This window comes from Dasypus novemcinctus, chromosome 8 (assembly GCF_030445035.2).
Source record: "Dasypus novemcinctus isolate mDasNov1 chromosome 8, mDasNov1.1.hap2, whole genome shotgun sequence".
NCBI lineage: Eukaryota > Metazoa > Chordata > Mammalia > Cingulata > Dasypodidae > Dasypus > Dasypus novemcinctus.
In genome coordinates, this window is record NC_080680.1 from 58,330,888 (window position 1) to 58,358,030 (window position 27,143).

Genomic DNA, 27,143 nt, shown 5'->3' on the forward strand with positions numbered 1-27,143 from the left:
CATACTCAACGAGATTCTTGTGATATATTTTGAGTGGCTAAGGGTACATGTAAGTTTTTATGAATGTATTTGCATTTATGTCCATGAGTAAGATTATGCTGGTGAGGGGAATGTAGGAAAGAGGGCTTTGTCAAAGACCTCACATGAAAATTATGTACTGAGATTATTTATTGTGGAAAATACCTTTGATATGGGTGTTAACGTTATAATAGAGCTTCCTATAAAATTCAACTCTGATTTGAGTTTAAATAGGAAAGGAGGAAATTGAGAGAATTAATTATAGGGTTATCTGAAGTTATTTTTCTTTCACTACTACAGAAAAGATTTGAAAAGCTTTTCAAAACTGAAGAGAAAATGAAACACAGCCATCTAGTGGATAAAATTTTGAGAGTTATAAGCTAATTTAAATACCATGGACTCATAAAATCCTCTCAAGGATCATTATTAGGCATTGAAGCTAATGGTTCCTTATCACACAAAGGAACAATATACAGTGTGTTACTAATACTTTAAAATTTTAATAAGAGGGAAAGCATTGTATATGATAGTTGTGTATAAATACTTTTGGAGTTCAATTGAATTAGCATAGTGTATTTTCAATTGTATACTAATTGTAAAACTCCAGCTGTGCTTTTTTTTTTTTTTTTTTTAATGTATCTACTCTAAAATATTGCAAGAAAACATCTAGGCCTCTCTCATGTGAATCAGCTTATTAAGGCCAAAGCGCATTTTTAGTTACTGCCTTCTATAGAATAAATTTGAGTCATTGTTGGCTTGCAAACTTTATTGATGTAAAATGAATTTTTTTCCAGGAGCAAGATAATGCTGTACAAAATATGCACAAACAAGTAGAAAAATTAGAGGCAGAACACATGGACTGCTCTGATCTTTTACGACGTCAAACAAATGAACTAGAATTTAGCACTCAGCGAGAGGAACGTCTTAGAAAAGAATTTGAGGTACATTTTCTCTAGTTCTTTAATAACGTATACATGTTATCTGGTCAGTGATACAAGGTTAGAGAATGTTTTACTCTGCAGAAAAAAATGACTAATTTTGGGGGCATTTATATATAATATTGACTATTTGGCTTCTTTGAAAACTTTTGAATCTGAGTTATTTTTTTTTATTTTGCCTCTTATTATTTAAATCTATACACTTTTAACAATTTGTATGATGTATTTGAGAAGTTTGAGGAAAATCATTTACATTATAAGGTTGAGGAAGCAACATAGGTAAAGACTCGGTGTGTATAGGTCCTAAGTAACAAAAGTAATGTTAAGTTCTAATTTTGTAGTTTGAATCACACATAATGGTTTTTTGGAATGCTTTTCAGTTAACAATTTAGATAGAAAAGAAGCATCAATTAACATATGAAAAATAGGACTTATGCTTTGTAGGAAAATAAAGTATTTCAATAAATCAAGGTTTTTTTTCCCTAAATCTAATTTATAATTGTTATTAGGTAAATACTAATAAAGGTATTTAATGATAAAATGTCTAGAGGTAGGAGAGCAATCATACTGCCCCAGTCAAGGTGGGAGTTAAAAGTTTCAGTGCTCTTTTTTCCTACAGAAGCTTTGAACAACCAGCAAGAACTGGCAGAAGCATCTTTCTCATACCTCCAGGAAATATTTAAAGAATTGTAGCAATAGGCAACAGCTGAATGAAGAAAAGGAAACTTAGAAGGAATAGGACCTCATGGCACCTTGGCTGGCCCCTCCTCTATAACCTAATGAGATAATCATGGAGCTGGTCTATGTTCCCAGTGCAGATTTCTGGTTCTGGTTCTGGGAGGAGTAAAGTAACCCTTATGCATATACTGGGAACATGTGTGTCTGGCCCATTCTGTCTGATGGAAGCCTGAGGGACTGAGCCAGGACACTTCTTGCAGGCTCACATACCCCAGAACTTGCCTTGCATGTAGAAGGCAACTCATAGAGTTCTCCTACAGTATACTGTGGGGAGCAGTGAAGTTGTGGTTACTTGGGGCAAAGGATCACTGAATATAGGACATACAATACAGTGCCTGGGCCCATGGAGAAACTTTCCTAGGGAATTCTTAGGGCCACATGCGCAAGACAAGATGCGTAATATGTGCAGAAAGAACCAGGGAGGCCCTGGCATTTTTTTCCTCGAGCTAGTCTCCAAACTTATTTTATGAATAATTAATAAAAGAGAGCATTCACACATGTCAATCTGCAAATACTGGGAATGGTGTTTTCTTTTTTTCCTTCTTATTTTTTGTTATCTCCTGGCATTAAGGAAAGCTCTGTCATAACATGGGCTGGATACAAGCTTAAGGAACAGACACCACAGAGTCTAAATTCCAGCAACAGCACATTAAAATAGCAAAATATCCAGGTTTCAATGAAAGGTTATTAAACATACAAAGAAACAGGAAGTGATGTCAGGCTAAGAATACAGCATAATAAACCATTGAGAAGAGGGACATACCAAAAAAAGACAAAAAAAAAAAAGCTGTAAATATGTTTTAAGAGCTGAAGGAAAGCAGGGACAAAGAACTAAAGGAAATCAGGAAAATAAGAGATGAGCACAAAGATATTATTCCTACAGAGATAGAAATTATGAAAAGGAACCAAACAGAACTGCCCATAGTAAATGAAATAAAAAAATTTCCTAGAGGAGTTCAACAGCAAATTGGAATAGGTAGAAGAAAGAATCAGAGAATTTGAAGACAAGACAATTGAAATCATTCAGTCTGAGGAGCGGAAAGAAAGAATGAAGAAAAGTGAAGAGAGCCTCAGAACCCTGTGAGACACTGTCATGCTTACCAGAAAATTTGCATTGCGGTTGTCCCAGAATGTGTGTGGTGGTCTGGCCCATGCGCAGTGCTGATATGTGCAGGGAGTGCCATGCCACATAGGGGTATCCCCCATGTAGGGGAGCCCCACATGCAAGGAGTGCGTCCCCTAAGGAGAGCCGCCCCATGTGAAAAAAGTCCAGCCTGCCCAGGAGTGGTGCTGCATGTGTGGAGAGCTAATGCAGCAAGATGACGCAACAAAAAGAGACATGGATTCCTGGTGCAGCTGACGGGAGTGCAGGCGGACTTGGGAGCGCACAGCAAGTGGACACAGAGAGCAGACAACTGGAGTTGGGGGAAAGGGTAGAGAAATGGATAAAAGTGAATCTTTAAAAAAAATAAAAATAAAAGATGATGACGCAACCAGATAGAAGAAAAAAATTCATCTGAGGAGCCTTTCATTAGATTACCTGTTAGGATTGCTGTAGGGCTTTTTATTGGACCACATAAGTGAGGCGGGACTTAGGGGGACCCTTGCTGGGCCTGTTATAAATGGACACTCAGTCGGACAGAGCTCTTGCCATTTTTGATCTTGCCATGTGACAGAAAGGAGACAGCTGGAACAGCTGAGGCCCCAGGGAAAGATGAGCCATTTGCCTGATAGATTACAGCTGAAATTGGAAAGAAAGAACAGCCACGACTGATACAGGAGGCCTGGAAAGAAACAAGACCTATGCCAGGAGAGAGAGGACTACAGGATTGCTTAAGCACCAGGCCTCAAGATGCTGAGCCCATGGAGCTCTAGAGGAAAGATTGAGCCCAGAGGGGAAGGCTGAAACCTTGAGTTCAGTGGCCATCTTGCTTCACCATGTGGCAATACACTGGAATCAATGGTAGCTGACTTGGTGAGGAAGCATCTATGATGGTGCGTCAGTTTGGACTTTTCAAAACCTTGAAAGTTTCAAAACCTTGAAACTTTACCCCAAATAAATCTCCTTTATAAAAGCCAACAGATTTCTGGTACTTTGCATTGGCAGCCTTTTGGCAAACTAATACACCATGGAATCAAGAAAGCAGTGGGATGACATATCAAAGTACTGAAAGCAAAAAACTGCCATATAAGAATTCTGTATCTGGCAAAATTCTCTTTAAAAAATGAGGGAGAGTTTAAGACATTCCCAGATAAACAAAAGCTGAGGGAGCCGTAGAAGAGATGCTAAGGAGAATGATAATAGATCAAAGCTGCATGAAGAAATATAGGTCTCCTGTGAGGGTAATGACAAAGGTAAATATAAATGCCAGTACTCTTGTATTTTTGCTTAGGAGATCATCTGTTAACTTCCTATAGGATGGAAAAAGCAAATGCACAAAATGTAATGTTAAATTAGTAGCTTTGGACTAATAATGTATAAACATACAATTTTGCCAAGAACTACATAAAAGTGGGATGATGGCAGGAAATAGGAACATTGTGTATATTGTTGAAGTTAAGTTGGTATCAAACCAAACAAGATTGTTACAGGTTTAAAATGTTAAATTTAAGCCCCATGGGAGCTATAAAGAAAATATCAGAGAATATGTAAGCTCGTAGAGCCAGAAATTAGAGTATAGCTTGCCAGGAGTCGGGGTCAGGGTTAACGGGAGTTAATGCATAATGGTTGCAGGGTTTGTGTTTGGGGAGATGGGAAAGTTGTAGTAATGGAAGGTATTTAGGGTACATTGTCAATGTGATTAATCCCACTGAATGGTATGCTTGGAAGTGGTTGAGACAGGAAATTTTATGTTGTATATATGTTCCCATGATAAAAAAAAAGGAAAGAAAAAAGAGACAATGACCATCAAACGCTCCTGTATAGGATCTAGCAAAGGACAAGAAAGGGCTCAAAAGTACATTATTGAGACATATGAGAAAATTGTAATGTAGACTGTAAGCATAGCAGTGTTAAATTTTTTGAATTTGATAACTATTCTTAAGGTGGTCATATATGTGAATATCCTTGTTTCTGGAAATGTACATGGCAGTATTGAAAGAGCATGATTTATACAACCTACATTCAAGTGTTCAGAAAATGCAATGATAAATAAGTAAACAGATAGGTAGATACATAGATGGATAGATAGATGGATTTATTGCTAGATAGGTAGGTAGAATGATACAGCAAATGTGGCAAAATGTTAAAATTGGTGGATCTGGGTATCTTGGGGGGGACAGTGGTATGTTAGAGTTCTTTGTATGGGGTTTGCATTATTTTTCTAACTGTTCTGTAAATTTGGAAGTATTTAAAACTCAAAGTTTAAAAAATGAAATAAATAAAAATGGTAACAACATGCTATAAGTACTCTCTATTAAACTCATTGCTGTTATTTAACATTGTTTTGGGCATTTTAGCCAAAGTGGTGGATAAAGGCAAAGACAATAATGGTATAACTTCTGGAAAGAAGGACATACAATTCTAATTATTTGCAGATGGTATGGATTATACGCCGGAATAGTCAAGAAAATCAGCTTTAAAACAACTGTTATTAGTATGGACATCGAATAAGGAGGCTGAGTAGAAAATAATATATAATGATTATGTTTATGTTCTTACATACCAGCAGTAATTGTTTCGATACTATAATAATAAAAAAGTCTTCTTCAGAATAGTGATAAAAACTAGGTATATAATAACTGGGAAGTAAATAAAAATTGTGAAATTTAGCTATAGATTTTTAAAGGAAAATGGCAAAAACACTTTGGAAAAACTTACCACTGTAAAGAAATGAGCCCTTCCCAGATTATATTATGGGTTAAAGCAGTTCTAATGAAAATTGCAATGGGATTATGCCTTGAAAACAGATTTTAAAATTCATTTGGAAACTAGAGAGGCTAGATTAGCTAAAACATTTTGATAGATTAGTAAGAGTGGGGACTTATTCTAACGGAAGTTAAAATGTATTATAAAGCTTCAGTGATATATAATCATGGTTCTTTGGTTTTGTTTTTAAATTTTTTTAAAGATATATATATTTATTTATTTATTTCTCTCCCCTTCCCCCCCATGCCGGTTGTCTGTTTCTGTGTCTATTTGCTGCATCTTCTTTGTCCGCTTCTGTTGTTGTCAGCGGCACGGGAATCTGTGTTTCTTTTTGTTGCTTCATCTTGTTGCGTCAGCTCTCTGTGGGTGCGGCACTATTCCTGGGCAGGCTGCACTTCCTTTCGCGCTGGGCGGCTCTCCTTACAGGGCACACTCCTTGCACGTGGGGCTCCCCTGCACGGGGGAAACCCATGCGTGGCAGGGCACTCCTTGCACGCATCAGCACTGTGCATGGGCCAGCTGCACACCGGTCAAGGAGGCCCTGGTTTTGAACCGTGGACCTCCCATGTGGTAGACGGACGCCCTAACCACTGGGCAAAGTTTACCGCCCAATCATGGTTCTTTGGCTGCAAGTGACAAACCAACTTCGTTTAACTTAAATAGAGAATTCACCAGAAGAATATGGGAATCGTATTCACAGAATCAAATGGATCTCTAGATGTCTTGGGACCAGTAATGATGGATGAAATTGGAGTGAATAGGAATTAACAGTTTTTACTCCTTTGTGACTTTATTCAATATTCATATCCCAGGGAGAGAACATTGTATTGAAAAAGGTAATTTGCCCCAAATAAATCCCTTCCCACCTCTACCAGTTCTACCAAAATTGCAACCCATAGAGGAAACTCTTCCAAATAAATTTAAGGTGCTGGTTTGAAAAAAAAGGGAAATAATAGCTGAGTGGTCAAAAAAGTTCAATATTTGAACACCAGACTCTCAGTGGAACAGAATTGAAAGGTCAGGAATAAATAAAGTTGAGTGACTTTGAAATAACTGATTAAATATTTGAGACAAACTAAAATTAGATTTCAAATATATACTATGTTTTAAAATAAATTCTAGTTGGATGAGAAAGAGTGAATTGTAACAAATGATAAACTAAGAAAAGAAGAAAATTTAAGTTAATATTTATCTGTTCTCTGAATGTGGTTGGACTTACAAATCATAAAGCAAAGGAATAGAATCATAAGGAAATAGATTCATATATTTGACTACATAAAAAATAAAGTGTCATGTAAGTAAATCCTCTCCTACTTCAAACAAAATTAAAAGACAAACAAATGAGAAAAATATTTACAGGGTAAATATATCTTTATTTCTATCTGTATTTCCATGTCTATTTAAATTTCCCCTTACTATTTGGTAAGAAAAAGGAGAAAATATTCATGAAAAAAATGGTCAAATGATATGAAAGAGATATGAAAGAAGAATTCTGAGGGACAAGAAACACATAAAAAATGCTTAACTTCATAACTTAAGAAAGACTATAACACTTATAATACTAAGATTAAAAAAATGATATTACCTGGTGTTGGTGAGAATGGGGTTAAAAAATTCCTGTACCTTGCTGATGGGAGTTTAAAAAATGTATAAAACTTTGAAGGCAGTTTGATAACTTTGTAGAATATATCCTCAGAAAATTTTTCTGAGATCCCTTCTGCTTTCTCTGTGTCCTCTGTTTCCTAGGTCCCATGCTGTATTAGTCAGGGTTCTCTAGGGAAACCCAATCAACAAGAGGTATCTGTCAGTAGTATGCAATTTTATAAGAGCCTCTCACGTGACCATGGGGATGCACAAGTCCAAGTTCCACAGGCAAACTGCAACCAGTGAACCAATGAAAGTCCAATGAAGGTTCTTGATGAGTTCTGGGAGACGTTGGCTGTCCAAAGGCAAGCTGGGAAATTCTGTAAATGCTGGAATCATTTCCCCTTTTAAGGCATTCAACTGATTGGGGTAAAGCATCACTCATTGCTAATGGCAATCTCCCTGACTGATGTAATTGTAATCAGCTATCAATGATTTACCACTGCAGTGAAGTCAATGGTTACTAAAGCCCATAAATGCCCTTATAATTACAGTTAGCCCAGTATTTGCTTGACCAAACAACTGGGCACTTACCTGGGCGAGTTGACACATCACCCTAACCATCACACATGCCTTCTCTCTTTTTAGTTTGCACCTTTATTTTGATGGATCATATGATCTAGTAGTTTCTAAGGAAAGCGGGAATGGGAGTAAATTTTATTTTATTTTTTATTATTTTTTATTTTTTAAAGATTTTTATTTATTTCTCTCCCCCCACTCCCCCCGTTGTCTGCTCTCTTGTGTCCATTCCCTGTGTGTCCTTCTGTGACCACTTCTATCCTTATCAGCAGCACCAGGAATCTGTTTCTTGTTGTATCAGCTCTCCGTGTGTGAGGCGCCATTCATGGGCAGGCTGCACTTTCTTTTGCGCTGGGCGGCTCTCCTTATGGGCGCACTCCTTGCACATGGGGCTCCCCTATGCAGGGGACATTCCTGCATGGCATGGCACTCCTTGCGTGCATCAGCACTGTGCATGGGCTGGCTGCACACGGGTCAAGGAAGCCCAGGGTTTGAACCATGGACCTCCCATGTGGTAAGCGGATGCCCTATCCATTGGTTGAAGTCTACTTCCCGGGAGTGAATTTTATGAGAAACTTGCATGTCTGAAAATGTCTTTATAAAATTGTATTATGATAGATATGATTTGGTTAAATATAGAATTTTAAGTTAAAAGTCATTTTCTTTCAGGATTTTAAGGCCTTACCTCACTGGCTTCCAGTTTCTTCTGTTGCTCTGTTGCTGTTAAGAGGTTAAGATGCCATTCTGGTTTCTCTTCCTTTGTGACCTTTTTCTTCTCTTCTCCTTTCTGAATGTCTTTGTCTCTTTTTTTTTTTTTAACTTTTAATTATGGAAAAATTTAAATGTGTATAACCCAGTTATTGATGCAAATCTCAGACATGAGATCATTTTAACCATAAATATTTCATTATGTATTTCTAAAAATAGGGTTCTTTTTATTTAAAACTGCAATATTAATATACTTAAATTGTTTAAAAGTTATTGCTTAATATAAAATATTCAGGTATTCAAATTTCAAATAGTCTAATAAAATGGCATAAACATATATTTTTATAGTGTGAATCAAAATACTGGTTAGGGCTACATATTATATTTAATTGATATGCCTCTTAAATCATTTAATCTTCAGGCTCTCCATGTCTTTCTTTTTCTTTTGTATTATATTTTCGAAGACACCACGTTATTTGTGCTTTAGAGTTCCCATTGATTATGAAATCCAGAACATTAAAGATAAACAATTATGTTTCTTCATATGAATCATTTCTCATTCAGTATGCAGTGTATTTGGTGGATAGTTAAGTATGGAGACTCATGTCCTTTATTTTGAGGAATTCTCATGTGTGTTTTTTTTTTTAACAATTTCTTTCTCAGGGTTTTTTCTTTTCTCTCTTCTGGGACTTTAATTATTTAAGTGTTAGATCAACTGTACTGATATTTTACTTTTCTTACCTTTCTATTGTCCTTCTGGACTTCTTGGGAAATTTACTTGACTTTCAACCATTCTAATTGAATATTTTCTTTTTTATCTTAAATTTCTGAGAGTTTTTGTTCTCTACCATTTTTATAGCATGCTGTTCCAGTATTTTGACTGCAGTATTCATTTGTTCAGTGAATATTTACTGAGTTCTTCTGGATGTTTAGGGCATGACAGTGATCAAAACAAGTGCTCCCCCTTGAAATTAACACTCTAGTCAGTGAGAATCACTTTAAAAACAAAACAAAACATATGCAGTATGTTAATTGGTGATAAGTGCTATGGAGAACAGTAAAGCAGACTAGAGGAGATGCGACAGCTTGCTCGGTCGGTAGAGGTGGGGTCTGGCTGCGGACGAGGGGTCAGTCCAGCTTGGGACGAGGGGTCGGTCCCGCTTGGGATGAGGGGTTGGTCCCACTTGGGACGAGGGGTCGGTCCGGCAGCAGACGAGGGGTCGGTCTCACAGGGGTTGCGCGGTTCGGCTGATGGGGTCGCCCGGCGAAGCCGGCGACGAGGGGGTCGCCCGGAGAAGCAGGCGACGAACTGGGGACAAGGGAGGCCAGGCCCTTGTCGGGGGCTCTCAGGACTGGAGGGCGCACGGCAGAAGAACTACCACGGAGACAAGGTAAACACGCAAGTCCACTTTATTGAGGGAGAGGCAACAGTTTTATAGGGGCTGGGGAAGGCTGATTGGTCGAAGCCACGCCCTGTTCTGATTGGTTGCCAGAGAAAGGTCAGTGGGCGGTACTGGACGGGGGAGGGGTGGTGATTAGGGATTGACTATTGCTGTTGCTGGGGGAAGTGGCAGGGTTTAGTGATTGGTGGCTGCTGTTGCTGGGGTAGAGGGCAGACTGGAGTTTCCCGCCCATGCCTGGCTGTTGCTGCTGTCGGGGGGAGGGAAAAGGGCAGACTGGATTTTTCTGCCCTGCGCCTGCGCAGGGAGAAAGAAGAAGAAGGGTGCCGCCCCACAAGGCATCGTGTGGCGCCATCCGGGAGGAGGGGCGGCCGCGGAAGCATGGCTGCCGAGAAGGGGAGACCCGAGGGCACTCTGTGCCCATGCCGAGCTTCCTTCAGGGGTGGCGGTGGGCCCGACCAACCACCCTATTATGGGGGCAGCGGTTTGGAATAGGCCTACTGCGGCCACCACCCCTCGCCAGGCCAGCAAACTACACTTCAGCCCGAGGGGTGACCGCAAGGAGATAATGAGTGATGAGTCTGGATGTTTACCCTTTATATAGGTGGTCATGAAAGGCTGACTTGATAAGGTGCTGTTTGAGCAAAGATGTGAGGAAAGAAAGGAATTGAGCCATGTGGATATTTGGAGGAAAAACATTGTAGGTAGAAGGAATAGGAAACAGAAAGGCCATGAAAAGGGAACATACTTGGAATGTTTGGAGAATAGGAAGCAGGCCAATATGGCTGGAAAGAAACGGGCAAGACTCCCCCCCCCACCCGGCATGGGACATGACTCCCGGGAATGAGCCTCCCTGGTGCCAAGGGATTACTCCCAAGTACCAGCTGATGATGTAACTAGAAAATGACCTTCAATAAAATGGTCAACTTGGACCAGCAGAATATCTCAGTCTACATATAATACCAGGAGTTAAAAATGCTTTTTGACCTGAAGGAAAGGGGGAAACGGAAAGGACAAATGAATTTATATGGCTGTGAGTCTCCAAAAAGAGCCAGGAGGTTATCAGAGGGGTCGCCCTTACGCACACCTCAGCAGAGTCCCAGAGACAGATAAAGTAGATACGGGTATTGGTTCTTCTGAGGGCTACAGAGACCCACAGTTTCTATGGTCATGGTAGATGGAGTTCAGTGCCATCTCAGTTGGCCCTACTATGGAGTTTGTGTTTCTTTGTGATGGAGCTGGACTCAGATGTGATCTTTGTCCACAAGTCTCTCCTGTCACTTTTACCGGAGCTATAGTTGGTGCTGGGGTTTAATGTATACCGAGGGGACCTGAATCTCTGGACTGACCATGTGATAGCCAGGCCCTGAGCCTTAACAGGCTTGCAACTCCTGCACTCTGGTGTTTTGAACTTACCTCACTCAGCTAACATGGAGGTGAAGAAGGTCAATCACCACACCAGGGAACCAAGAGTGCCTACAACTGAAAGCAGGAGAATTGCATCCAGCATCCATGTGGAGTCTAAGCCCTCTCTTGATATAGATGTGGAGTGGACACAACCATTCTAAGATCCACAGGATGGAGGAATAGAGTATGGATTAGAGTGGATTTACTGATATTTATTCAGGAACTATTGTGATTAGTAATCGAAGAAAATGTGGCATTGGTGTGGAGAAAGTGGCCATGGTGGTTGCTGAGGGTAGGGAGTGGGAGGAAGAGGTGTGATGTGGGGGCGTTTTTGGAACTTGGAGTTGTCCAGGGTGGTGCTGCAGGGACAGTTACCAGACATTGTATGTCCTCCCATGGCCCACTGGGTGGACTGTGGGAGAGTGTGGGCTATGATGTGGACCATTGACCATGAGGTGCAGCAGTGCTTAGAGATGTATTCACCAAATGGAATGAATGTCTCATGATGATGAAGGAGATTGTTGTTATGGGGGGAAGAGTGGGGTGAGGGGGGTGGGGGGTATATTGGGACCTCATATTTTTTGAATGTAACATTAAAAAAAAATAAAGACAAAAAAAGTTAATAAAAAAAAGAAATGAGCAAGAGGGAGATGAGTAGGGTATGTGGAATGGTAGGCAGATCGTATCAGTCTTTTTAATTTCTTTTTTCCTATCTGGTTGAGTCATTATCTTTTTTGGGGGGCATTGCTTTGCTGTGTGTGGGGGCCTGTGCCTCTCTCTCTGCTGCTCAGGGAGCCTGCTCCAACTGTATAGGTTTGGGACACCTTTTTCTTTTCTTTCTTTTTTTTTCAAACCAGGAGATCCCAGGGATCGAACCCTGGTCTTCCATATGGTAAATGGGAACTCAATTGCTTGAGGCACAGCTGCTTCCTCATATGGGTCTTGAAGGACTTTTGTAATTCATTGTAAGAACTTTGGCTTTTTTCTGAGTAAGAACAAAAGCCACTGGAAGGTTTTGAGCAGAGGTGACTTATGTTTTAAAAGGATCATTCTTGATACTCTTTTGAATAGATAGTAAGGTAGTAAGAGACCATTTAGGAGACTATTTAAGTAATCTAGATGAGAGATTCGGATATATTTTTGAAGATAGAATAAACAGTATTTGCTGATTGGATATGGGTTGTGAGAGAAAAAGATGGAGTAAAGGACAATGTCAAAGATTTTAGCTTGAACAAATGGGTGAATGACATTGCCTTTACTGAACTGTCAAAGAACACAAGTGGGGGAAGTTTGGGAGATGTCAGGAGTTTTGTTTTAGATACATTAAATTTGAAATGCTTACTGGACAGGCAAGTGAATATTTTGCGTAGGCAATTGTTTATATGAGTATTGGTTTTGGGAAGAGGTTTGGACTCATGATATAAATATTGGGGTCACTAACATATACATGGTATATACTCTTTAAAGCCATGAGACTGGATTAATTTTAGATTCCAGAAATGAGTGAGTGTGGTTAGAGAAGAGTCCAAGATGTGCTCTATAGGTCCTCCAGTATTTAGGAGAGGAACAGGAGGTTCCCAAAGTGACAAGAACATCTTTGCAAATTCTGAGTCTATTAATTATAACTCTGCTTTTTTTTTTATATGTTCATTATGTTATATCCTCTGAATGTCTTTCTTGTTTGTCTTGGTCTTTTAAATATTTTATTGAGATATAATTTACATATAATAAAGTATACTTATTTTAAGTGTTCAGTTTGATGAATTTTGACAAATGTATAAATCTGTGCTAACTCCACCACAATCAATTTATAGAATATTTTCATTACCCCAGAAATTTCCCTTCTTCCTTGTTTTCATTTACCCTTCCATCCTGACCCTAGAGAACCACTAATCTCATTTTTTGTCATGCTAGATTTTCCTGTTCTTTTAGCATTTTATGAGAATTCAGAAATAAAGCATATAATTTTTGAGTCTGGCTTTTTTAGCACAGTATCATTTTTAGATTTGTCTGTTGTGTGTATTAGGAGTTCATTCCTTTTTAAAAATTTCTAAGTAGTATCCTATTGAATGGATAATATTGTGATTAGTTTATCCATTCACCTGTTGATGATTGTTTTCAGCTTTTTTTTTTAAAGGTTTATTTTTATTTATTTCTCTCCCCTTCCCCTTGTGCCCCCACCAGTGTCTGCTCTCTGTGTCCATTCGCTGTGTGTTTTTCTGTGTCCGCTTGTATTCTTGTCAAGTGGCACCCAGAATCTGTGTCTCTTTTGTTGCATCATCTTGCTGCATCAGCTCCCTGTGTGTGCGGTGCCACTCCTGGGCAGGCTGCACTTTTTTCACACAGTGTGGTTCTCGTTATAGGATGCACTCCTTGCACCGTGGGGCTCCCCTATGCGGGGGATACCCTTGCATATCACAGCACTCCTTGCATGCATCAGCACTAGGCATAGGCCAGCTCACTACATGGGTCAGGAGGCACTGGGTTTGAACCCTGGACCTCCTATGTGGTAGGTGGACGTTCTATCTGGTGAGCCAAATCTGCTTCCCTGTTTTCAGTTTTGAAATATAATAAAGTTGCATTGAACATTCTTGTGTAAGTCTTCTTGTAGACATATATTTTCACTTCTGTAGGAATAGAATTGCTGGGTAATATGCTAAGTGTATTTTTAAAAAAAATTTATTGAAATATGTCACTCATACATAAATGTACATAAACAATAAGTATATGATAGTTGTGAACTTACAAAACAAACATATATAGCATCAAACAAACGTATATAATATCTCACCCCACCTCCAATAACCTGCATTGTTTTAAACTTTTTTAACTAATGATTAAAGTGCATTGTCAAAATATTACTACTAAAAGTGGTTTTTCCCTAACCAAGCCAATTGTTATTATCTTTATATCATCTATATATGAACATACATAAACAATTAAGTGTGTGGTAAAAGTTGTGAACTTACAAAGCAAACATGCATAGCATCATACAGGGGTCCCATGCATCAACCCTCCACCAATGCCTTACATTGTCATGAGAGGTTTGTTACAAACTATGAAACAGAACACTGTCAAAATCTTACTACTAGTCATAGTCCTTATCTTACATTTGGTGTGTTTTTCCCCCAACCCACACTATTATTATTTTTTAAATTTATTTTTTAATGACAGAAGTTGTAAACTTACAAAAAATTATGTACATGTGCAGAACTCCCAAACAACACCCCTCTATCAACATACCACAATGTAGTATGTCATTTGCTACAGATAAAATAATATCATCTGATTGTTACCATGTCCATAGTATACATTTGGCTCATGTTTTTCATACTGTCTCAGGATCAACACAGTACATCTTTTGCATAGATGCCAGAATATTATATTACTACTACTAACCACAGTCCATAGGTCACTCCAGCTGTATTTTTCCCATGTGTCTCCACATTCCTATCACCCTGCAGTAGTGATATACATTTGCTTAGCTCACAAAGGACACTCTTGCATCTGTACCATTAACCACAATTCTTACCCAACTCTTGGTTTACTGTGCTATCCAGTTCCTAGATTATTCTCAAGCATTCTGACAGTTGGCATTTACATAACTAGACTACCCTTTTCAGTCACATCCCCATTTATAAACTAGCTGTTACTCACTGTGTGTTACCATCTACTCTATACCTTTCCACAATTTTACAGTAAGCTAATTAAAACTTCTACATACAATAAACCAGTAGTCAGTCCATGCAGTCCTTCTCTTATCTTCTTTAAGAATCCACCACCTACCACCAGGTCTTGAAGATATTTTCCAATAATTTCTTCTAGAAGTTTTATGGTTCTTGCTTTTATTTTTAGTTTTTTGACCTGTTTTGAGTTAACTTTTAGGTAAAGTGTGAGACAGGGGTCCTCTTTCCTTCTTTCAGCTATGGATGTCCAAGTTTATCGGCACCATTTGTTGAATGGATTGTTCTGCCTGAACTGTGTGAGTTTGACAGATTAGTCAAAAGTCACTTGACCATACCTGTGATTGTCTGCTTCTGAACCATAAATTTGGTTCCATTGATCTGTTGTGTCTGTGTTTAGGCCAGTACCATGCTGTTTTTACCACTGTATGTAGGTATTATGATTTAAAGTCTGGAGATGAGGGTTTGCTTTTCCTTTTTATGATGTTTCTGGCTATTCAGGACTCCTTACCCTTCCAAATAAATTTAATGATTGTATTTTCAATTTTTTTCTTTAATGCTGGTAGAATTTTTATCAGGATTGCATTAAATCTGTATATCAATTTGAGTAGAACTGACATCTTAATGATATTTAGTCTTCCAATCCATGAGCATGGAATGTTCTTCCAGTTATTTAAGACTTTTTTGATTTGTTTTAACATTGAGTTGCAGTTTGTTGAATACAAGTGCTTTACATCATTGGTTAAGTTTATTCTGACTCTGAGTTTTATCTGTCATAATTTATTTTCACCACTCTTTTGACACTTTCAGTTACTTTTATTGGTATAATCTTCATTTCTAGGCTCTCTTCCAGGCCCCTTTCTCCTGTCTTTTCTTTTCAGGCTCTCGTACACCCTTTAGTATTTCCTGAAATTCTGGTCTCTTGCTTAGAAATTCTCTCAGTTTCTGTTTATCTGTGAATATTCTAATTTTGCCCTCATTTTTGAAAGACAGTCTTGCTGGATATAAGATTCTTGCTTGGAAGTTTTTCTCTTGTAGTATTTTAAATATATCAGACTAGTGTCTTCTTGCCTCCATGGATTTTGGTGAGAAATCAGCACTTAATCTTATTGGATATTCCTTATATGTTATGCCTTGCTTTTCTCTTGCTGCTCTCAGAATTCTCTCTTTGTCTTTGGCCTTTGACATTCTGATGAGTATGTGTCCTGGAGTTGGTCTATTTGGATTTTTCTGGATGGGAGTTACGTTGTGCTTCTTGGACATGGATCTCTGTGTTCTTCAATAGGGTTGGGAATTTTCCTACCATTATTTTTAAAAATATTCCTTCTGCCCCTTTTCCCTTCTCTTCTCCTTCTGGGACACCCATGATACATATGTTTGCATGTCTTTTACTGTTATTTAGTTCTCTGAGACATTGTTCAATTTCTTCCATTCTTTTCTTCATCTATTCTTTTGTATGTTCACTTTCAGAGGCCATTTTTTCAAGCTCACCAATCCTTTCTTCTGTCTCCTCAAATCTGTTATTATATGATTCCAATGTTTTTAAAATTTCATTGATTGCACCTTTCATTCCCATAAGATCTGCTATTTTTCTATGTATGCTTTCAAATTCTTCTTTGTGCTCATCCAATGTCTTCTTAATATCCTTAATCTCTTTAGCTGTCTCATTGAATTTATTAAGGAGATTTGTTTGAACAACTATAATTAGTTGTCTCAACTCCTCAATGTCATCTGGAGGCTTATCTTGTTCCTTTAACTGGGCCATAGCTTCCTGTTTCTTAGTGTGGATTGTAATTTTTTGTTGCTGTCTTCGCATCTGGCTTACTAGCGTATTTATTCTGGGTGCAGTTTTTTCTCTTGAGTTTAGGGCTTCCTATCGTTTCTCCCTTGCTGGTTGTGCAATAGGAGCCAAAGATGTAGTTGGTGCTGTAAGCTGTGGAGGCTCAAGTTGCCCTCATTGCACAAGGGGCCAATGAAGCTTCTTCTAACAACATTCTCCTTTGCCAGGGGTAGGGAGAACATCACAGCTATATGGAATAATCCACATGGAGGCCTAGAATTTAGTTGCCCAGAGAGACTGATGAAGCTTCACATCCCTTTCTCCCCTGCCTGGGGTAGGGATGGAGCTGCAGGTGTGGGCAGCAGTCCATGCAGTGCATGTCCAAGATGACCACAGTTGCCCTGGTAGACTTCTAATTTTCAGTCTATGCCAGCCAAAGTTACCTGCAGTTACCTGTATAGGCAGGTGCACGGCTCCTCAACCTCTTCCCCGTCAGAGGCGGGGCTGAAGCCTAGGCAGGCTGCAGGCTGATCTGCGGGAAAGAAACTGGTTCCTGGTGACACTGAGAGTTTGTCAGCTCGGCTTCCCCTCAGGCTGGGGGTGGAGTCAGAATGGCAGCTCTGGCCTCTTCTGACTTGGACTGGTTCTCACCCCAGCTGTTCCCAGGGTTATCTCTTAGCAGCTACATCTACCAATCGGTAGCTGAAACTGGCAGCAACCGTCTCCTCCTCCCCTGTTTCTGGGAAATGGAGCTTCCAATTCTCATCACAGAACAGCTCCTGGGGCAGCTCGTGCCACCAGAGCAGGATAATCACTGGCCTCTGCAGCTTGGCTGGCAATTTCCTGGAAAGGCTGGCGCCAGTCCCCGCAGCTTCATCCCTGCTGGAGGTGACACTGGGGCCTAGGCTAGACCTGCAATATGATCTGGTTAGGAAGAAGCTAGTCTCCACCAGCACTGGGATTTTCAGTCCACACTGCTTCCCCTTGTTCCAGGTGCGGAGTAAAGATGGTAACTCCTGGCCTCTTTCTGACTTGGACAGGCTCAAGCTTTAACTATTCTCGGGATTATACTTTAGCCTGCTAAATTTCCTCATCAGTAGCTGAAATTGGTGCCCAGCCATCTCTTCTATGTTTTGGGGAAGTGGAGCTTTTGATTCCAGCTGCAGAACAGCTCCTGAGGCGACCTGTGCCTCCAGTGGAGCATGGGCACCGGCCTCCCAGGTGTGGAGCGCTCTACTTACGAGTCTTCTCTGCAGATGGGCATCTCCTTCTTCCACTCCTTCAAAGACGTTGCAGGATGCTCTTCTGGTCTCCTTCTCCTGGAACCCCCAAATAGATGCTTCAGCTAGCTCCAGAGAGCTCTGGGTGTTTGCTAACTGCCCTGTAGCAGGAGCTGACTCTAGGAGCTCCTTACTCTGCTGCCATCTTGCTGGTTGTCTTTCCTAAGTATATTTTTACCTTTATAAGAGACTGCCAAACTTTTCCCAAGAGGTTGTACCATTTTACATTACCATCAGTAATGTTTGAGAGTTACAGTTCCTTTACATCCTCACTAATACTTGGTATGGTGAGTTCCTCTTTTTAAATTATTCTAATGAATATATAGGAGAATCTCACTGTAGTCCTAATTTACTTTTCTTTGGTGACTAGTGATGTTGAGTATCTTCCCATGTGTTGAATGGCTATTTGGCCTTTGTCTTTTGTATTCGAGCTTTTTTTCCCTCCTACTATCTGGTTATTTCTGGCTGTTTACATTTGTGAAACTCTTAATTGCTGAATGGAAGCTCTGTGCGTGGAGGAAGGCCATGCACTTGGAGGCCTTACAGTAGGGTAAAAGGAGATAGGCCAGATTTTCTTTGGGAAGTTTTGAATGGGTAGAATCGATGTTTTTTTTCTCTTTGGCTTTGTTTAGTTTCTGCAAAAATGACATATTTTCCTGCTTGGTGCCTATAAAATGGAAGAAAATGGAGGAAGAATCTGGACATCATACTGTTAAATATGCAGTCTTTTCTCTGTTTTCAGTTTGGTGTACTCCTCTCTCTACCACCTTCCTTTGTATCTTCTTGCCCAGTCTCTGATTCAGATTCACTTTCTTTTTTTTTTTTTTTAAGATTTATTTATTTATTTATTTAATTTCCCCCCCTCCCCTGGTTGTCTGTTCTTGGTGTCTATTTGCTGCGTCTTGTTTCTTTGTCCGCTTCTGTTGTCATCAGCAGCACGGGAAGTGTGGGCGGCGCCATTCCTGGGCAGGCTGCTCTCTCTTTTCACGCTGGGCGGCTTTTCCTCACGGGCGCACTCCTCGCGCGTGGGACTCCCCCACGCGGGGGACACCCCTGCGTGGCACGGCACTCCTTGCGCGCGTCAGCACTGCGCATGGCCAGCTCCACACGGGTCAAGGAGGCCCGGGGTTTGAACCGCGGACCTCCCGTATGGTAGACGGACGCCCTAACCACTGGGCCAAAGTCCTTTTCCCCAGATTCACTTTCTAGATAATAAACATACAGATTGCATGGGGTTTAGTGAAGGACAGTTGTGTTATATCTAGCTTGGGCAGTGTATCAGGGTTCTATAGGTTGACCTTCTTATGCTGATGTTTTATAAAAAAGTAACATCTGTTTTGAGATATAATTCACATACCATACAATTCATCCATTTAAAGTATACAATCCAGTGATTTTTATTATATTCACTGAGTTATGTAACCATCACATAATCAATTTTAGAACATTTTTATCACCCAGAAATAAAACCTGTGCCCCTTAGTTATCATTACCCTGTGTCATCCCTTCCCAACCCAAGAAATTACTAATTTACCTTCTGTCTCTATTAATTTGCCTACTCTGGATATTTCATATAAATGGAATCATTTAATATGTGGCCTTTTGTGTATGGCTTCTTTGATTTAGCATAATGCCTTCAAGGTACAACCATGTTGTAGCATGTGTCATTTATTTTTATTACCTAATAATATCTTATTGTATGGATATGATATATTTTATTTATTTGTTCACCAGTTGACAGGCATTATGGGTTGTTTCCACCTGTGACTGTTAGGAATAATGTTGTCGTAAACATTCATGTTCAAGTTTTTGTGTGAACGTATGTTTTCAATTCTCTTGGGTTTGTACCTTGGAATAGAATTGCTGGATCATATGGTAATACCATCTTTAACCTTTTGAGGAGCTGTTAGACTGTTTTCCAATGCAGCTACGCCATTTTATATTCTTACCAGCAATATATGAGGGTTCTAATTTTTCCACATCTTCACCAACACTTATTAGCTTTTAAAAAATTAATTTATTCAAGTATATCACTCATGCATAAACATACATAAATAATAAGTGTATAGTAATAGTTGTAAACTTACAAAACAAACATATATAACATTATATAGGACTCTCATAACTCACCCTACTACAAATAACTTGCATTGTTGTTAAACTTTTTTAACTAATGATTAAAGAGCACTGTCAAAATATAAATACAAAGTATTTTTCCTTCAGCCAAACCGATTATTATTATCTTTATGTCATTTGTATATGAACATACATAAACAATTAAGTGTGTAGTAAAAATAGTGAACTTACAAAACAAACATGTATAAATCATACAGGGGTCCCATCTATCAGCCCTCCACCAACACCTTGCATTGTCATAAGACGTTTGTTACAAATAATGGAAGAATATTGTCAAAGTGTTCCTACTAATCATAGTCCTTATCTTACATTTGATATGTTTTTCCCCCATCCCTCCCTATTATTTTTTAAATATATTTTTTATGCAGAGGTTGTAAACTTATAAAACAATCATGCACATGTGCAGAATTTCCAAACAACACCCCACCGTCAACACACCACACTGTGCTGGAACATTTGCTACAGATAAGATAATATCATCTGATTGTTACCATGTCCATAGTGTATATTTGGCTCACATTTTCCATACTGCCTCATTTTCAACACAATACATCTTTTGCGTAGACACAAGAATATTACTACTAACCACAGTCCATAGGTCAATCCAGCTGTATTTTTCCCATCTTCTCCACATTCCCATCACCCTGCAGTGATGTACATCTACTCTAGCTCACAAAGGACACTCTTGCATCTGTACCTGCAACCTCAATTCTCACCCACCTCTTTGTTTACTGTGCTATTCAGTGCCTACATATTCTTTAGCATTCTGTCACTTGGCATTTACATACCAGACTACCATTTTCAATCACATCCCCATTTATAAACTAGCTGTTACTCACTATGTTTTAGCATCCACACTATACATTTCTACACATACATACATTAAACACCAATAGTCCATCTCAGTTCTCCTCTTATCTGTTTATGAATCTACCACCTACCACCAGGTCTTGAAGATATTTTCCCACAATTTCTTCTAGAAATTTTATATTTTTTGCTTTTATTTTTAGGTTTTTGATCCATTTCGAGTTAATTTTTGGATAAGGTGTGAGATAGGGGTCCTCTTTCTTTCAGCTATAGATATCCAATTCTTTCAGCACCGTTTGTTTAATGGACTGTTCTGCCCGAGCTGTGTGGGTTTGACAGGCTAGTCAAAAATCACTAGACCATACATATGAAGGTCAGTTTCTGAACCATAAATTTGGTTCCATTTTTCATTGTGTCTGTCTTTAGGCCAGTAGATGCTGTTTTTACCACTATAGCTAGGTAATATAATTTAAAGTCTGGAGGTGAGGGTTTGTGTTTCCTTTTTATGACGTTTCTGGCTGTTCAGGACCCCTTACTCTTCCAAATAAATTTGATGATTGTGTTTTCAATTTTTTTTTAAAATACTGGTGGAATTTTTTTTTTTTTTTACTTTTTTTTACTTTTTATTTTATTTTTATTTTTTATTTTATTTTATTTTTAATATTTATTAATTATTATTATTATTATTTTTTAATTACATTAAAAAATATATATGAGGTCCCATTCAACCCCACCGCCCCCGCCTCCCACTCCCCCCACAGCAACACTCTCTCCCATCATCGTGATACATCCATTGCACCTGGTAAGTTCATCTCTGAGCATCACTGCACCCCATAGTCAGTGGTCCACATCATAGCCCAGACTCTCTCACGTTCCATCCAGTGGGCCCTGGGGGGATCTACAGTGTCCCGTAATTGTCCGTGAAGCACTATCCAGGACAACTCCACGTCCCGAAAACGCCTCCACATCTCATCTCTTCCTCCCGTTCCCCACACCCAGCAGCCCCCATGGCTACCGTTCCCACACCCATTCCACCTTTTCTCTGTGGACATTGGATTGGTTGTGTCCATTGCACACCTATGTCAAGTGAGGGCTTAGATTCCACATGGGTACTGGATGCACTCTTCCCGCTTCTAGTTGTAGACACTCTAGGCTCCATGTTGTGGTGGTTGACCTTCAACTCCATGTTAGCTGAGTGGAGTAAGTCCAATAAGTCAAAGTGTAGGAGCTGAAGTCTGTTGAGGCTCTGGGCCTGGGTGTCATATTATCAGTCCAGAGATTCAAATCCCCTACATATATCTTAAACCCAGCACCAACTACAATTCCAATAAAGTAACATGCAAGTCTTGTGAAAAGAGATCCCCTCTGAGTCCATTTCCATCACGCAGAAACACCAGCTCCAAAGAAGGGCCATCTGTCGTGGCAGTGAACCCCTTCTGCCATGACCATAGAACCCGTGGGTCTCTTTATCCCTCAAAAGAACCAAAACCTGGGGTTGTATCTACCTTATCTGTCTCTTAGACTCTGTTCAGTTGTACATAGGGGTATTCCTTCTGACAACCTCCAGACTCTTTTTTAGAGACTCACAGCCTTATAATCTCATTTCTCCTTTCCATTTCCCCCTTACATTAGGTCAAACCGCTTCCCGAAGTCATGTTATTATATGTAGATAGGTATATTCTGCTGTTCCGCATTGAATCTTTAATTCAAGGTCATTTTCTAGTTGCTTCTTCAGCTGGTATGTGGTAGTGATCCCTCGGTGCCAGGGAGGCTCATCCCCGGGTGTCGTGTCCCACGCTGGGGGGAATGCATCACATCTACACGCTGAGTTTGGCTGTGAGAGTGGCCACATTTGAGTAACATGAAGGCTGTCAGGAGGAAACCCCCAGGCACAATGCTACTCTAGGCCTTGTTCTTATTGCAGGTGCATAGGCTCAAAAGTGTAGCCATTAGTATCAAGAGCCCACTGTTGGGCCCTCCTTCCTTCCTGGTTCTTGCCGTTGCACCTGGAGGATTGCCGCTGCTCTCCCAGGGCCCACAACAGTGACCCCCCGGCCAGGAGCCCAGTACCCCCCCAGCTGTTGTTTTTAATTGTTTCCACTATGAGTATATATAGACATTACCATATACCCTGGGCATATGCCCTGTATAACTTCCTGTCAACCATATATATCCTGTCAATAACATCCCATATCAGTATTCCTACTGGTGGAATTTTTATCAGGATTGCATTGAATCTGTATATCAATTTGAGTAGAATTGGCATCTTAATGATATTTAGTCTTCCAATCCATAAGCATGGAATGTTCTTCCAGTTATTTAGGCCTTTTTTGATTTCTTTTTAACATTGAGTTGCAGTTTTCTGAATACAAGTGTTTTACATCGTTGGTTAACTTTATGCCTGACTATTTGAGTTTTATCTGCCATATTTTATTTTCACCACTCTTTCAGCAGTTTTAGTTACTTTTATTGACATAATCTTCATTTCTAGACTCTCTTCCAGGCCTCTCTCTCTTGTCTTTTTTTTCAGGCTTTAGCATACCCTTTAGGATTTCCTGAAAATCTAGTCTCTTGCTTAGAAATTCTCTCAGTTTCTGTTTTTCCTGGAATATTCTAATCTCACCCTCATTTTTGAGAGACAGTCTTTGGATATAAGGTTCTTGGCTGGAAGTTTTTCTCTTGTAGTATCTTAAATATATCAGACCACTGTCTTCTTTCTTCCATGGTTTCTGATGAGAAATCAGCACTTAATCTAATTTGTTATCCCTTATATGTTAGGCATTGCTTTTCTCTTGCTTTTCTTAGAATTTTCTCTTTGCATTTGGCATTTGACATTCTGATGAGTATGTGTCTCGAAGTTGTTCTAATTGGATTTTTTTGGATGGGAGTTACGTTGTGCTTCTTGGACATGGATCTCTGTGTTCTTCAATAGGGTTGGGAATTTTTCTACCATTATTTCTTCAAATTTTCCTTCTACCCCTTTTTCCTTCTCTTCTTCTGGGACACCCATGACACGTATGTTTGCACATCTTTTCTTGTCATTTAGTTCCCTGAGACCTTGTTCAATATTTTCCATTCTTTTCTTCATCTGTTCTTTTGTATGTTCACTTTCTGAGGCCATTTCTTAAAGCTTACCAATCCTTTCTTCTGCTTCCTCAAATCTGCTAGTATATGATTCCAATGTTTTTAAAATTCCATCTATTACACCTTTCTTTCCTTAAGACCTGCTATTTTTCTTTGTATGCTTTCAAATTCTTCTTTGTGCTCATCCAATGTCTTCTTAATATCCTTAATCTCTTTAGCTATCTCATTGAATTTATTAAGGAGATTTGTTTGAACATCTATGATTAGTTGTCTCAACTCCTTTATGTCATCTGGAGGCTTATCTTATTCCTTTAACTGGGCCATAGCTTCCTGTTTCTTGGTGTGGATTGTAGTTTTTTCTCTTTAGTTTAGAGCTTCCTATCATTTCTCCCTTGCTGGTTGTGCAGTAGGAACCAAGCATGTAGTTGGTGCTGTAAGCTGTGGAGGCTCAAGTTGCCCTCATTGTGCCAGTGACCAATGAAGCTTTTTCCAACATTCTCCTTTGCCAGGGGTAGGGACAGAGTCACAGCTGTGTGGGATAATCCACATGCAGGCCTAGACTTTAGTTACCCAGAGAGACTGATGAAGTTTCACATCCCTTTCTCCCCTGCCTGGGGCATGGATGGAGCTGCATGTGTGGGCAGCAATCTATGCAGTGCATGTCCAAGATGACCACAGTTGCTCCAGTAGACTTCTAATTTTCAGTCTATGCCAGCCAAAGTTACTTGCAGTTACCTGAATAAACTGGTGCAGGGCCCGCCACCCTCTTCCCTGCCAGAGGTGGGACTGCATACTAGGCTAGGGCTGCAGGCCAGTCTGGATAAAAGAAACCAGTTCCTACCGTCACTGTGATTTTTGGTCAGCCTGGCTTCCCCTTATGCTCGGGGCAGAATCAAAATGGCGGCCACCAGCCACTGTCCCAGTTGGGCTGATTCACACCCCAACTGTTCCCAGGGTTGTATCTTAGCCAGCCAAGTCTACCAATCAGTAGCTGAAATTGGCAGCCAACCGTCTCCTCATCCCCTGTTTTTGGGAAATGGAGCTTCCAATTCCAGCCACAGAATAGCTCCTGGGGTGGCTCGTGCCGCCAGAGTAGGATAATTACTGGTCTCTGCGGATTGGCTGGTAATTTCCCAGAGAGGCTGGCTCAGGTCCCCACAGCTTCCTCCCTGGTGGAAGTGGCTCTTGGGCTTAGGCTAGAGCTGCAATCTGTCTTGGATGGAAAGAAGCTGGTGCCCACCAGCACTGTGATTTTCAGTCTGCCCCGCTTCCCCTTAAGCCAGGCATGGAGTTAAGATGGCGGCTACTAGCCTTTTTCTGACTTGGACAGGCTCAAACCTTAGCTGTTCTCAGGATTATACTTTAGCCCGCTAAATTTCCTCATTAGTAGCTGAAATTGGTGCACAACCATCTCTTCCTCCCCTGTTTTGGGGAAGTGGAACATTCAATTCCAGCCGCAGAACAGCTCCTGAGTCAGCTTGTATCTCCAGTGGAGGATGGGCACCGGCCTCTGTGGCGTGGAGCGCTTTCCTTAGCAGTGAGTCTTCTCTGCAGATAGGCAGTCTCCTCCTTCCCTTCCTTCAAGTATGTTGCAGGATGCTCTTCTGGCCTCATGGAACTCCCAAACAGGTACATCAGCTAGCTCCAGATAGCTCTGGGTGTTTGCTAACTGACCTGTAGCAGGTGCTGACTCTAGGAGCTCCTTACTCTGTCTCCATCTTGCTGTTCTCCCTAGCTTTCTTTTTGATTATAGTTATCCTGGTGGGTGTGGTTTTGATTTGAATTTCTCTAATTACGTGTTTTCATATGCTTACTGGCCATTTTTGTATCTCCTTTCGAAAAATGTCTATTCAGATCCTTAGTCCAGTTTTAAGTTGGGTTACTTTGTTTTTTTAAATTGAGATATAGTTCACATACCATATAATTTGCTCCTTAAAGTGTACAATTAATTGGTTTTTAGTATATTCAAAAGATTGTGCAACGATAACTACTATAACCCCTCTAAGAAAACTCATACTCATTAGCAGTTCTTTCTCACCTCATCCCTTGGCAACCACTAATCTACTTTTTGATTCTGTGGATTTGGCAATTCTGGACATTTTATGTAAATGGAACCATATAATATGTGCCCTTTTTTCCCCAACTAACATAATATTTTCCAACTTCATTAATGGTTTAGCATGTATCAGTACTTGATTCCTTTATATGACTGAATATACCATTGCATGGTATATTGATTTCTTATGAGTTCTGTAAAAAATTCCCACAAACTGCATGGCTTAAAGCAACAGAAATTTATTGTCTTAAGGTTCTGGAGTCCAGAAGTCAGAAATCAGTCTCACCAGGCCAAAATCAAGGTGTTGGCAAGGACACATTCTTTTGGTGAATTAGTCATATTCACAAAATTGCAGTTACCCTTACCTTTACTATACTTTTCCCAAACTCCCCAGAAACCTACTCATTGTGCATTAGTTCCTCATTCCATGTCCCTTGCCCCCTGCCCTTGGTAACCCTGTATTCCAATATCTGTCTCTGTGAACTTGCATGTTCTCCAATAATTTCTTTGTAATACTATGGGGCTTAATTTAACATTTGAAATGATAACAATTCCCTTTGCTTTGGTACTAACAACTTCAAGAGTATATAGGGAAGTGGATGTGGTTCAAGTGATAGGGCTTCTGCCTACCGTATTTGAGAACCTGGGTTTGATCCCTGGGGCTTCCTGGTGAAAATGAAGAAGAGAAAGTGTGCCTGTGCAGCGAGCCAGTGCCTGCATGGTGAGCCAGTGCCTGTGTGGCAAGCCAATGCCCATGTGGCGAGTTGAATGGTAAGCTGAGTACCTGGGCGGTGAGGCAGTGCTCATGCAAGTTAGTCACGTAGCAAGATGATGATGAAACGAGAGAGACAATAGGGAGAGTCAAGATGAAGTGCAGCAGAAACCAGGAACTGAGGCGGCGCAGCTAACAGGGAACCTCTTTCCAAATCAGAGGTCCCCAGGATTGAATCCTGGTGAATCCTAGAGGAGAAAAAATAAGAAGAGAAGAGCAAAAGAGAAATAGATACAGAAGATCACACAGTGAATGGATCAGACAGCAAAAACGGCACGGCCGGGAATGGGAGGGGGAGAGGAATG

The 27,143-nt window shown here is 40.1% G+C and overlaps 1 protein-coding gene across 5 annotated transcripts in view; it reads left to right on the top strand.

Moving 5' to 3' along the window:
- The window catches only part of CCDC171 (coiled-coil domain containing 171), a 549,802-nt gene that overhangs the window by 100,833 nt on the left and 421,826 nt on the right, over positions 1-27,143 (top strand). For all 5 annotated transcript variants that reach the window (XM_058301890.2, XM_058301891.2, XM_071216746.1 and 2 more), the window contains one exon: positions 813-959. In XM_058301890.2, the coding sequence (XP_058157873.1) occupies positions 813-959 (147 nt within the window). The remainder of the gene's footprint in view (positions 1-812; positions 960-27,143) is intronic.